At 38.3% G+C, this 14,162-nt stretch overlaps 1 protein-coding gene across 6 annotated transcripts in view; it reads left to right on the top strand.

Moving 5' to 3' along the window:
* FBXL4 (F-box and leucine rich repeat protein 4) overlaps positions 1-8,597 on the top strand; it is a 100,919-nt gene extending 92,322 nt beyond the window's left edge. For 3 of the 6 annotated variants that reach the window (XM_045009217.1, XM_045009216.1, XM_045009218.1), the window contains one exon: positions 563-4,251. In XM_045009217.1, the coding sequence (XP_044865152.1) occupies positions 563-726 (164 nt within the window). In that variant the 3' untranslated portion in view covers positions 727-4,251. Of the gene's footprint in view, positions 1-562; positions 4,252-7,591 lie in introns of those variants that run through there. The other 3 variants (XM_045009221.1, XM_045009220.1, XM_045009219.1) reach the window with 3 other exon arrangements.
* The last annotated feature ends 5,565 nt before the right edge of the window (positions 8,598-14,162 follow it).

The raw sequence follows: 14,162 nt of genomic DNA, 5'->3' as shown, positions 1-14,162 counted from the left end.
CGAACCCAGCTCCCACTAAAGCCAATAAATTCCACTGACTTCAGTTAGCATTAGACTGGCCCTTAATAGCATGCATTTGTTGCAGCATTATATTAGTCAGTGAAGTGGGTCCACAATGTAAAGACCTGGATTTGGCATGATCTTTTGCTACAAACTCATTAGAAAGTGGTGGTGTCAGAGCACAGAATCCAGGCACCCAAATGGTGGGGGGAAAGCCATCTTGCTTTTGCAATGTAGAGCAAGAGCCTGCATTCAGTACTGAGAAAAAGTTCCCATTGAAATCTTGGAGTTTTTCCAGAACAAGAAGAAAACTGTGGATTTTTTTCTACACAAGTTAAGCCCTGGCAATCCCACAGACTTTCTGTGGTCAAAAGTGTGCAAAAACTTTCCCTGAAAAGAGCCCTTCATTTGAAAGGTTGTCAAAATAAATGTTGTGAAATAAACTTTAAATGAGGAATAAGGTGTAGAAGATTTCTTGCTACAACATAAGCTGGCAGCTTTAACAAAGGTTCAATTCACGTTAACTTTTTTAAGTGATCTTTTCCTTTTTGTTTTTAAACAGGGACAAGGATGGTAAGCCCTGCATCTTTAAGAAAATTGCTGGAGTCTTGTAAAGATCTTTCTTTACTTGATGTGTCCTTCTGTTCACAAATTGATAATAGAGTTGTCCTAGAACTGAATGCCAGCTTTCCTAATGTGCTCATAAAAAAGAGTTTCACTCAGTGACTCACTACGTATGCTGCTATGGAATTCATTTGACAGTGTTGTTTCCTGTGAATTTGTGATTACATTTTTCTTCAAAAAAGAAATTAAAATCTTCCATAAAATAGAGGGGAAATGTTAACAATATTCATGAAATGAGTACATATTATGTATTTGGTGCGGAGCTCTTATTCTCCTGTACCTAGTAATTGTTTTCCCTTTGTTAATTGATGGCACTGCATGTGTTTAAATAGCCACATATGTGGCCTAAATTAGAGAAGATGAAGAAAACATATTCTTGATGCCCTTTTAAAGAAAATGTTATACAATAAGATACATTAAAATCCAGGTGAAAGTGAAGTTTTAACATTTAGCAATAGAGAAATGATGGGAGTTTTTCTGTCTTGTAGGTTGTAGTGTTTTAGTTTTGGCCTGTGGCATAAGACCTTGTGATGTGGCCTGTAATGTGCTGTTTGAAAAATTGTTTAAGCTAGTGTAAGATCAGACTAGACTGAAAAGCCACTTTTTTTCTCTCCTTTTGTTGACAGTGATTGGTATCTATTTTAAAACTCTGATGTGTCTGCTAAGAGTTTTTTTTCCCCTTCAAATGGATGAAATGCGGCAATGTTTTACAGTCCAGCTTAATTGACACAACAGATAAATACAAAAACCCACCATATGAGTTTATAGCAGAAACTAAAAAGAAAATTACCTGCTTCCTCCTGTACTGGATATAAAATTTGTGTCAGATACTTATTGTCATAACTGATAACACATAGAAAACCCAAAAGCAATTTTCTTTTCAAATTTCTGTTATGTCAAGGTGTGTAGACTTGTGGTACATCTGCCTTTCTTATGAAGTACAATAATAGTGTTACTCAGGATAATGTATTAGAAACTCTTACTTAGTTGGATACATACCTACTATCAAGTTTAAAAACAAATATTTGGTGTTCAGTAAAATCATGATGAAAATGTTGAGTTTGTAAACCAAAGGCAATGTGATTTGGCTACGTACTAATTTATTTAGAAATGGGTTGTTGTTTTTTCACCAAAAGCGACAATATCTTTGATAATCTAAACTCTCTTAGCTGCTAAGTCAAGTCTTTGGAGGAGAGAGATAATGATGATAGTGGATGAATGGTTTTCTTCTACTTTTTGCACTTCTCTGAATGAGACATTCTTTCCTCCGTGATGGCACCAATGCTATTGTGAATTGGTATTTATAACATGTACTCATATTTGCATAACTTCTGTCTCTCTAGACACTACTAGTGAACACAGACCCCCCCCCCCAGACATGATCTCTCATCTGGGATCAGCTCCATTATTGCCACCTTTATAGCAGATGCTGTACAATGTTTCTTCCTGTCCATTGGGAAAATAGGCATAACATTTTGCGTGGAAGAAGGCCATCACTATACAGAAGATCATCAGCAAAGAAAATTTAAACTGATACGGTAAATACCTGTCCACTGGAAGAGAAGTGCCTCAAAGCATCAATGAACCAGTGATCTCCATGGACCTAAATTAGCATTTCTGAACTCTTCACACCAATGCCAATGTTTTATAAATCATTTCGTGAAACAACTAAAGACCATTTTTCAACTTTTATAAACCTCTATTCTGATTTAAATTGTACAGAATCTTGTAGAAAATTCCAAATCCAAAGAAAAGTGCACAGATGTCTGTCATTCACACACAGATGTCACCATGTGATTTTCATCTAGGTGCCTCCATTCTATTTGTCTATCAGGGTACTGGCGCTACTTAGACATGTTTCAGTCTAGACATCTCTTCAACTGACAGATGTCTGCCCTAGAGTCGGTCTGTGCAAGATCTCATTTTATTTTGGGAGTGCTCACTTCTTTCAACAAAGTTTTTACTTTAAACTTATTTTAATATAATGTATTTACAATGTATTGAATAATGTCCAATGTATAATGTAAACTTATTTTAATGTAATGTATTTACAGTGTATTCATTGTAAATAAGAATTAAACATTTATGTCCCAGTTACAGGAGAACTCAAGTTCAGATTATGGGTGTTTACAGATATTGATGTTTTAAAATAAGTATTGTTTTTGTTGTGAAATTTCACTCCTCAGGGTGCATATGAATTTTTATCTTTCTTCTTTAAAAAAAGCTTTTTGGCTTATGTTTATAATTATAACTAGAATTAGATTTGTTTAGTATAGATGTAGTGGTATATTTTATGCCTTCCAAAGTACTAAAGTAGGTGATTAGTCTAGTCTTATTTCTGCACATAGGAATCTTTTAAAAGATAACGTGTAAAGGCTCAGGGGAGGTTGTCAATCTTTTTTGCTTCATTATGAAGTATAAGGAAGGTCTGATTTGATTTTTGTTTTATTTCTGTTCTGTCTAAAGGATCTATTTCTGCTTATCCCTTACATTCAGATTTCAGCAAAAAGAACAGGAGTACTTGTGGCACCTTAAAGACTAACAAATTTATTTGAGCATAAGCTTTCGTTTCAGTTTGTGTCTAGAATACTCTGCGGTGACTGAAGATCTCAGATTATGTTATCACACTTTCTGATAAAATGGAACCTAATTAATTAAAGGGAAGTGATTTTTTTTCAGACTCTTTAAAACTTTTTGGGTTTGCTAACACGTATTTAACTTAAATAATTGAGAAATACTTGGGGAAAAGGACATCTTTGTTTACAATTTGATACCCTTACTCTTCAGTTAATGGCTGAAGCACATTTTTATATCTCCAAGAAGTCTTCCAGCAAAAAGAGGGGATACCAGACTTGGCATTCCTGATATTTCCAAGGTAAAAAGTGAAAAAACACTTTCAGGCCTCCTTTATACATCATAAAAAAGCAAAAATAGGCTACATCTCAATTTGAATTGATGTTACCTCTTAGGATTTTATTATTGATCATCTTATTAAAAGTTGTTCAGCAGATTTTTATTTTAGAGTATTTCTGAAACATTGAAATTGGGTATAGAGCCTGGTAAAGCTTTTCAACCAGCTAGCTACTGAGACCAATCTAGGAATTGCTATTATATTGTCACACTTGCATCATAATAGTTAACACTGTCAGCATTTCCATTGTAAAACATTATTTCACTACACCTGGGGACTGGAAAACACCTGGCATTCCTCTTTATCCAGAAATTGAGATCAACCTGATCAACAGTTGTGCAGACTTCCCATGCTACTTTGCCATTGTGGTTTGGGGCCTGTCTACATGACTGCTACTCTGGAATGAATTAGGGTGTTAATTTAAAGATGAATAGCTATTCCAGAACGTATTTCTGACCTTACGGTGTGTTAAAGACCCATGCAACCAAGTGACGATGCAAACTTCTGAAAAATGCTCAAACTAAACAAACTGGAAAACATAGAAAAGACTATATTTATCTTCTAGTTTGTCAGTTTGACATGTATGATTTCTATAACAATAGCAGAGATGTGATATTTAAGTTAAGTGTGTCCCTACAATCAGGAATATTAACTGTTGTAAAGTTGCAAAAACACAACTGTGTGATCCCATGACCCCCAGGCAGGGGCGGCTCTAGGATTTGCGCCGCCCCAAGCAGGGCAGGCACGCCGCTGGGGGGCACTCTGGTGGTCGCCGGTCCCGCGGCTCTGGTGGACCTCCTGCAGACGTGCCTGCGGAGGGTCCGCTGGTCCCGCGCCTCCGGTGGACCTCCCGCAGGCATGCCTGCGGGAGGTCCACCGGAGCTGCCTGCCGCCCTCCTGCGGGACGCCGCCCCAAGCGTGCGCTTGGCGCGCTGGGGTCTGGAGCCGGCCCTGCCCCCAGGACCATTGGGTTTTAGTACATAAATAACTCAGTATAGATCTCTTAAAGGGTAACCATTCTGATCGCTTCTGCAGGATCTTTAAGTCTACTAAAGATAAAATGTGGTGCTTGCTGCTAATACATAAGGTTTGTCATTTTGGTATGTGTATTCATTGCTACTCTTTTCCAGACATTAAGAAAACTTTGCTTTCAGATATACTCCAGCTCCATATTAGCATGCAAAATGTGTTCCTATTTTAATGCACATGCAAATAACATAGTAAATACTTTAAAAATTTTCATAAGGAAGGTGGTTGGTTTTAGGACCTCAGTAATTTTACCATTGAGTTGAAACTTTTGAAACCATCTGTGTACTTGTGTTAGTTGTCATGAGAGCATGTGCATCATATGTTCTTTTATGAGGTGGAAATCATTAAAGATACACCTCAACTCTGCCATACATTTTACAATTTTTAAGAGAAATGTTACACCCATTTGATCTTTTTAAGGTTCTTAAGTTAATTGAAACACACTCTTAGGGTTTTGAGCTACTTAGTTTTTCTTTAAATATACATCTTATCTGAAATGCTGCCATCTTGTTCTGCTGTGAAAAATATAAAATTTAAGTTTTTAATTTGTATTTAATTTAAATTCCCATTGATTGTGTCACTAAGGGTGAAGAGGGAGCCTATTAATTTGCACATCTTTCTTTGTGTCTAAATTTCTATCTATTTGCCAGAATTGATGTGTTTCTTTATAGATGGAGTGTAGGGAGGGAGAACAGCTGCATAAAACCTTGCCTCATTGGGTTTCTTTTAATCAGAACCCTAAGGGCTTAATGATTTCAATAATTACTTCTAAAACTAGCCACAGTTGTTAAATTAAATTGTAATAATTGTGTTACCTTGGGGTCCAGTCATGGAAAAGGACCGTGGAAGACCAAATGGGAAGAAATGTTGTGGTTCCACTTTGTGGGGAATGAGAGGGTCGTTACCCTGTTGCTCTACGGCTAGGGGGGAGAAAATATGGCCAGTAGTAGATTCATCACTCTGAGAATCTACTGGTCAAACACCTTTCATGCCATGGAGGATCAAAACAGAATCTGTGTTTGCCGCTGCTATCCTGAAGCTGCTGTTGAGCATGTCCACTAGTACTTTGCAGTTTGTAGGAGAATTCCATCCCTACCACTATACAGAATCTCTTCACAAAGCTCATTTCTGCAAGAAGGAACCTGCTAGTCCGGAATGAACTGTTCCTCATTTCCTTGAATATAGCTAGCTCTGCGCTTCTTGGTAGTTTGCACTCTGGTCCCCTGTACCAGTCTGTCTCTATCTTATGGGTGAAAGAGATCTCTACTACTATGTAGATCATCATGATGGTAACACCTTTAAAGAGAGACAGACAGTGACACAGGATCTGTGGATCTGGCATAGTCCCTTTCATGGCTAGCTTCTTTTTCTCTGTCTATTGCCTGAACTCATCCCCTGTCCCAAAGAAGTGTCTTTCTTCTGTTGCAACCACCATCTCTAAGCAGGCAAACTGACCACTGTAAGGTTCACAGGACCAAAATAGGAGAAGGGCTGAGAACTCCTTTTTCATCCCAACTAAACCCATCTATCCGCCTGCTGACCTCTGCCTTCCAGGAGGCCTTCTGGGACATAAAAAGATTCTCTTTTCCCTTCACCCAATCTGCTCCTTCCTCAGGAGCCAGGAATGGGTAAAGATACATTCTGTATATTTTAGGAGACTTAGAGTACCCTACACCCTTACTTTTGTCAAGAATGTACAAGCAAAGGTCCAGGAAGCAACACTATTCTCTCTACCCATTGTGGGTGAAGCAGGAGATTCTCTCTCACACTGAGCATCAGAAAAGATGCATCTTAAAGACCATAATGAAAACATAATTTGGTAACAGATTACATGTTTCCAGTATACTGCTCCAAAATGTACTAAAAATTACCATAATTATGTTGTACAGTAGGGTCATAGTGTGTCTATATAATACGAAACTTAGGCCCAGGATTTAATATAGAAATCCTTATCTTTGTACACTAGTATTTTAAACCTGATTGCGCTTTGTATGTCTACCTTAAAAACCCACTAATGCTTCATTGAGAATTTTGAAAAGTATTGGATTTTGAGACATCATATTTTCAGTATTTGTTTCCTTGTATTTTTTACGAGAGGCATTTGTATAAAACAGGATAACCATTGCTCTGGGTCAACTTTTCTTGCTGCTTAACCTCAGATGAAACCACAGTCATTTGTTACATTAGAAACATTCAGCTCATTGCAACCAGTGTAACCAAAGTGGTATCAGACTGAATTTGAGTTCAAATGGGAAAAAGGACATGAGGTGTATGGGCTGCCATCCTTTGCTGTAGTAGGATCTTTTGGGGGAGATGCTATGGGTTGAGCTATTGCCAATGAAAGGTCAGGGTTAATAAGCAGGGATATGTGGAGCAGCTGCCAATCTGTTTCCTCGTCCTTCAGTAGATGTTATCTTCTGTGAACCATTCTGCCTCCCCAGTTTTTCTTTCAACTTGATATGACAAATTTTTGCATGTAAGCCTTGCTTTGAAGTGACATAAGCTAAATTCAAAATAATAGCTTTATGATTGTGATTGCAAATTATTACCAACTCTCCACTGTCTAGTCACCTATGTAACTGTCTAGTCAGCCTTGTTCCTACAGGTCAGGTGCCCACATCACAAAACCACTGTTATATATGGTATTAGGATGAGATCTGCAAAGGGATTTAAGCATCTAACTCCCATTGATTTCAGTGGCAGTTAGGAGCCTAAATACTTGTGAGGATATGGGCCTTCATGGCTCTTCTCATTGACATTCTTGATAGGAAGGTCAAGGAATAAATGGACATGAAGACTAAACTCATCCTTAGTGGTGGTCCTTCCAGAACACAGCTGAGGCACAGCCAGTTGCCCAGGGAATGTGGGGAAGCTTGCTTTGCATATTTATCCTGCTTTGTAGATAAAGAATTGCATCTTTGGGCTTTTGAAACCCAACATCTGAACTGAGCACTAATTCACTTTAAAAAAAAAAAGCTTAAAATAATATTTGTGATTTACTATGATTTGTTCTATTTTCTTTTGCAGCATTAATGTTTGAATGTTACAACATACTGTTTTAAGTGGACTAATTTATACAGAAAGTGGAAGAACCAGCAACACAGAACAGTCCTGAAATAAGACTGCTAACTCTGCTGAAAGCTCTTTTATACACATTAGCACAAATGAAACCCTTATGTAATAAGCAAGTGAAGGAGAAACAGCTAAGGTATAGAGGGATAATTGCTTATAAACATTGTCTTTTAGTATTTTCCTTGCAACATGTAAAGCACATGCTGGTGGACTGCATGTGACTGTTCCACTTTTAAGATTCAGAAGTTCAAGAATGCTTTAAAAATATGTTTTAGATCTTGTATAACTTTTTTCAAAATACCCCGCTTCTTCCCCTAACCCCATATTCCATGCCCCAAAAAAGTACTTGGAGACATATTTTTATTATTTTCATCCCAGAATGGTGATTTGTAGCCAATTTATAAAATACTATTGGGAATATGTGAGTGAGGTTCCATGTTAACTCCAGTTAGTTTTAATGGGAGTTACCTAGCAAAAAGACCCTGAATGCCCCCACAGAAAATAGACTCTTCAAAGTTTACATGGGAAAGGTTGACAGAAACTTAAGATATAGCTGTTTGAAAAAGCTGAGCAACACTGCAGGGATGCATTTTAAGGCCTCCAGCCTGCTCTTAGCAACATGAGCATATGAGGCCAGAGTCCACTTACAGTGTAAAATTGGTGCTGGTGCAAGTGCAGTCAGTAATCCAAAGTACATAGTCATGTATTTCTGTATATTTCTAAGAACAGTTTTACACCCTAAAATTGTTCTCCATGCCACTAATTCAACAGTATTTACTTTCCTTCAGAGGACAAATTTCATCTAAGTGGGCTAATTATTTCTAGGATGACTAGCCCATCAACTAGGGCAGGGGTAGACAACCTATGGCATGTGTGCTGAAGGCGGCATGCGAGCTGATTTTCAGTGGCACTCACACTGCCTGGGTCCTGGCCACTGGTCCAGGGGGCTCTGCATTTTAATTTTAAATGAAGTTTCTTAAACATTTTAAAAACCTTATTTACTTTACATACAACAATAGTTTAGTTATATATTATAGACTTATAGAAAGAGACCTTCTAAAAACGTTAACATGTATTACTGGCACGCAAAACCTTAAATTAGAGTGAATAAATGAAGACTCAGCCCACCACTTCTGAAAGGTTGCCGACCCCTGAACTAGGGCATCTACATTCTGCCTGAAGACCCTGTTTTTCATTTTGGGGTCCACTTTTACTAGTACCAGTAGTCATCTCAGCATCTTCTGTATGTTTAACTTTTAATTTCATTGAGATTTGTGCATTTAAAAAAATTGCTTCCTTCCCTACCCCTCATATTGTGTTCCATTTCACTAATAATAAGTTGGATGCACTATATTCAATTTGTTTATTATTTTATTTGGCTTTGAGTATTGCAAGAATCTCTGGGCCTGATATGCAGCCTGCCAATAGCTCTGTTGTGCACAGGTTGAATTTATAATCTTAATACACAATTCATGGCCCATCTTCTGGCCTTTGCTCATGTGACTAATCCTTGCTCATACCATTGATATGGGCACTTTTCATGCAAGTAGAGATTACTCTTGAGCAAAGGTTAGAGTCATCAGCCCTATATTTTAAATGGCTTAATTTCGTCTGGTGAAGTCTTTTAATGCCTTATATTACTCGTTTGAAACTGGTTTGCTTTTGTTGTCAAGAGAAGTGAATTACATATTTACGCAATGATTGTTTTTGTTTAGTAAATTAAGTCTATTTTATCCTGACATCATTTTGGGCCGGCTAATGTCTTAATACTATCAGATGCTGTACAATTGTATTTTATTTATTTCAACTTCTTTATATTGCTAATAGTTTCATCACTTTGATTTGTCAGTATCTGTTAATATACAGATGACAGAAGAAATGGGTTAAAAAGAAGACATTTATTCTACTTGTAGTGTTTACCTTACTTTACAAAATTAATTCATTTCCTTTTGACTATGTATTGCAAAATACCAAGTGTGCATAAAATAAATAAATACAAATAAGAGGAAAATAATTTGCCTAAACTAATTAATTTTGAATATTGGATTAAAATGACAGAGAAATAAAACACTAATTATGATCTGGTGTTCTGAAGAACAATTTGAACGTATTCTTACCACTTTTCATTTTAAAAAAACTTCAGCTATTCCAGATGTTTTTAGATCCAGGATTGCCTGAGAGCTATATTGCCCTGTTGCTGAGGAAAAAAAAATATAAAATGGAATGTGGAGATTACAGTTCTAAGCATTCTTAGGCTTCCTTACAAGAAAAAGTAATTGTTGAAGTTCTTACACAGACAAAATGTAACAGCTGTTGCAGCTTGCATCTGCACTGTGACAGCATCATTCGTGTTAATGTATTCCTAAATCCCTTTAATTTACTTATGTAGAGAATATATATTTTAAAGAGTATTATGGAAGTTCAAATAAGTGTGACTTTTACTCAGGAGCTCAAAGTAGATTATCACAATGGGCCCTTCTGGCTTTGGAATCTGAGTTAGAGGACACAGTGCTAACCATAACTGTAGTCAAAGACAAATAGTGTTCATGAATCTAAATACAGTTTTGTTCTGGTCTATACCACCTGTTGACATGATGATGACCAACACTTATCTAACTCACAATCATATTGAAACACAATAAAATGATGTGATGAAGATTAGCCATTAACTCTAGTGGGAATTGAGGGTACCCACTGCCTCACAGGAAGTGCTTAGCACCTTTCAGGATCACCATAATCCCTGGAATTAAAGCCTTGTCTATATTAGGCTTTGTTGCCAAGATTTCCCTGTTCCTGTCTTCTCCACCAGTGGGAGCAATGGTGAGTGTGCTAGTGCAGATAAGGTGCCAGTGATCACTGGTGTTTTAACCTTAGTTTCGTACTTACTGTGAGCAGCTTTAGAGGACATGGTGCTTAAAATGCCTACTACTACCTGGAGCCCTGCCTACGCTTGCATTTCCACTGGAGGTGAATCACTGGTAGAAATGTGAAATTTAGAAGAAAAACAAACAAGCCCAGTGTAAACACAGCTACAGGCTAGGGAGAGTAAGCTAGAGCTGGTCACGTTTTCGATCAAATGAAATTTCATTGAAATATACAGTTTCCTCAAAGCTGAAATGTTTTGTGAAGGTGTATCAGTTTTGACAAAGTTTACATCAGAAAGACAGAAACTGAGCAGGCCTGGTGGTTAGAGCACTGGCCTGCAAAGTGGGAGATGTCGGTTCAGGTCTCTGCTCTGCCTTACTCAGTGATCTGGGATGATCTGAAGCAGAGCAGGAACTTGAACTTGGAGCTCCCACATCCTAGGGCAGAGCAGTAAACACCAGGATGGACAGGGGCACACAACATACACACACAGTTTTGGTCAGAAAACGGAGATTCTGACAGGTCCATTTTCACTAAAACTTGAAAGGTTTTGCTTTTGTTCCAATGCAGAACAAAACCAAATTTGAAACCCCAAATGTTGCTGCAGAACAGAATCGTTGTCCTCTAGTCAACTCTAGAGCATGCCATCACTTCCCATCCCCTTCCAAACATACCTTACAGTGAGTTCGCACATTTCTTTAATTCACCTGCTCCTGTTAATGGCTTAGGAAAGCATTAGTGTACGAACTGTTAAATATTGAGTTTAGAGTTGTATTCTTGTGTCTCTAAGGAAACTTCTTAAAACAACTTTTCATCTCTAACAAAGCACAGAAGTGTTCAGCCTCACTTAGGTGCTTTTGTCTCACAACTTTGCCTCAGGCCAATGTCATTTCAAACATGCCAAAACTATATCCAACACCCATCTTACTGCTGTTTCTGTTTCTAATTATAAGGAAACATAAATACAAGATAGAACCCTGCTTCTGCACATCTTACTTGAACAAAACACCTGGTGATTGTAATGGGTGTTTTGCCTGGGTAAGGATGATGTTTGAGAACTTGGCTTCTTCCTCTCCTATTGTGATAGCCTATTTCTGAATATTTCTTCTATGTACAGTATTGAGAAATCAGCACATGTACATGAAAGTTGTTGGTGTTTCTATATTTCTTTATATGGTGTGAGTGATAACAGAAACTGTGTGACAGCAGCAGAGCCAGACTAACCTATTTAAAACATTGTAATTGTTTTTAATTCCTGATGGGTTGCAGCACCATTCCTTAAATATTTAGTATAAATGTGAAAGTAATGGCAATGTGCATCTCAGTGCTGGGTCCTTTATATTCTATCCATATAGAAGGATGGATGAATGAATTTGAAACAATTTTAATTTACCCTTGTACTTTCATATAAAATTGGCAACCTTATTTGAACTCATTTTATAAATAGAAAAAACAATAGATTTGATACAACACGTTGTAGCTGTTGGTACACATAGTCTATGATGGCATGATTGATATTATCTGGCAATTTCTGTTCTAAGTATGTTTAATATTTTTCCACAGTTCACAAGAACTAGGCAATCAAAATTATTTAACATTTGAACCCTGTGATATATGAAATGGCCATGCAGTGTTAAGCTGCCAAATTCCTGTAAGAGTAAAATAACTAAGGTTTTACCCACATTTCAAGTACCACTATATTTTTGTAATGAGGCTGTGACTCTCTCATCTGATGCAGTTAAACAAACTCAACATGAGTTGTATTTACACTTCAGCCTTTTTGCCTCACAACAATGGATCAGCCATATTTATGCCTCCACACCTACCACGCTGCCTAATGTGCTTTGCGGGGAAAAGTAACCACCTAGTTCCTTAGTTGGGGATTGTTTACATGTCCTTCAGGCCCTCTGAATGATATCAGCAGTATATGATATCAGCAATGAATACTGCGATGTCACACCTTAGAGTGCTGGGATGAAGGATAAGCAGCCAAACTAAATAAACAGGTAACTCAGGAAGTCCTGTCTCTGCTTCAGAAAGCCAGTATGCTGAATCATTTCCTGGCAGAGAAGCACCCTCTTGCCTTCCTAGGCCTTTGACAAAGTGAAAACATGGTTAGCTATCATGTTTGCTATGTGAATTTTAGCCACATTGTGTGTGGACCGAAATTTATTTAGCACCAACCATGCAACTAACCGTTTAGGAGTTAAGGGCCTGATTCAAAGCCCTCTGCAGTCAATGGAAAACTCTTCTTGACTTCCATGGACTTTGGGTCAGGCCCTAATTTAAAAGCCGTAGTGTGAACAAGCCCTAATTTAAATAAACTGTCCATATTAAAGAGCGCACTAACTTGGAAAAGAGACATTCAGTATTCTGGAAAAGACATTTGGTTTTTCTGACATTTGTATCCATTGGCAATTTAATTTATTATTTTTGTAGTTGCATTTTTAACATAGGAACCCTGTTACTAAAGGATGAAAAACACCTTTGACTACATGCACAAAGGGACTTGGGTGTTCAACTGCCACTTTAGACACCTAAATCCAACATTTTGGCACCAATGAGATCCTCAAAATCCTTGCCTGGCTACTACTTAATTCTAGATACATAAAATCTCTAGGTGCCTGAGTTTCTGCCAGTAAGTATATGCACCACTCCCTCAGTTTAGGCACCCAGGCACCAGTAGCGTAGCTAGGGGGGAGCGGGGCAGGGGCCGCTCTCCCACTGAGCACGAGTGGCACCTATCTCACACCTAACCCCCACTGAGATCCTCAACTAGGTATCTTCCCACCTATCAACTTGCAAGCAGGGCCTTCTCCAGTAAACTCACACAGAACAGGTCAGGGAAGGAAGCAGGGGTGTACCTTATGTAATCTTCAGCCCAATGGTTAGGTACTCACCCAGAAGGTAGAAGACTAGAGTTCATTCTCCTCCCCTGAGGTGGAGACAGGATTTTTGAATTTAGCTTTCCCACCTGTCTGAAAGTGCCCTAACTACTGAGCTATAGAGTCATTCTCTCTCTCTGTCTCAAGTCTTATTTAACAATTTATATGTACTGGAACAGCTACAACAAGAAGATTGAGAGAGACCCACACCCGAATATGCCAAACTCAGTGGCTGGGTCCTCACCTGAGAGTTCAAATCTCTTCTCCATATCAAGTAAAGGGGGGAAGGGGTAATTGAGTCCAGATCTCCTGCATTCTGGGGAGTGCACTAACCACTGGACTAAAATGTATAAAGTGAGTCCTCCTTCAAGCATTTCTTAAAAGAACAGCTTTGGTGTCTAACTCTAGGAGACTGCAGCTGAGAATCTCAAAGAGATAGATGCTACATCTAGCCCAGATTTAAGTGACTAACTCCCTGAGTGGGCAGGTTGTAGGCCAGACCACTCTCTTCAGCATTTCCTATTGGCCACTCCCTACTCAGTTTCCTAGCATTTGTGGCCTGTTAAACCCAGGACAGAGGGCTGGACTCAATGACCTTTCAGGGTCCCTTCCAGTTCTATGAGATAGATATATCTCCATATATCATTATTATATTATATCATTCTTTGGTACCTAAATCTCTCCCTCCCCCCCTGCAGAATTGGTGCCGCAGAGCTCCTGGCCACCACTAGGGGCTACTGGAGCTCTCCAGCTCACAAATACAAGACACTGTCAGA

This window comes from Mauremys mutica, chromosome 3, assembly GCF_020497125.1.
Source record: "Mauremys mutica isolate MM-2020 ecotype Southern chromosome 3, ASM2049712v1, whole genome shotgun sequence".
Classification (NCBI taxonomy): domain Eukaryota; kingdom Metazoa; phylum Chordata; order Testudines; family Geoemydidae; genus Mauremys; species Mauremys mutica.
This window is presented reverse-complemented; position numbering and strand designations above follow the sequence as displayed.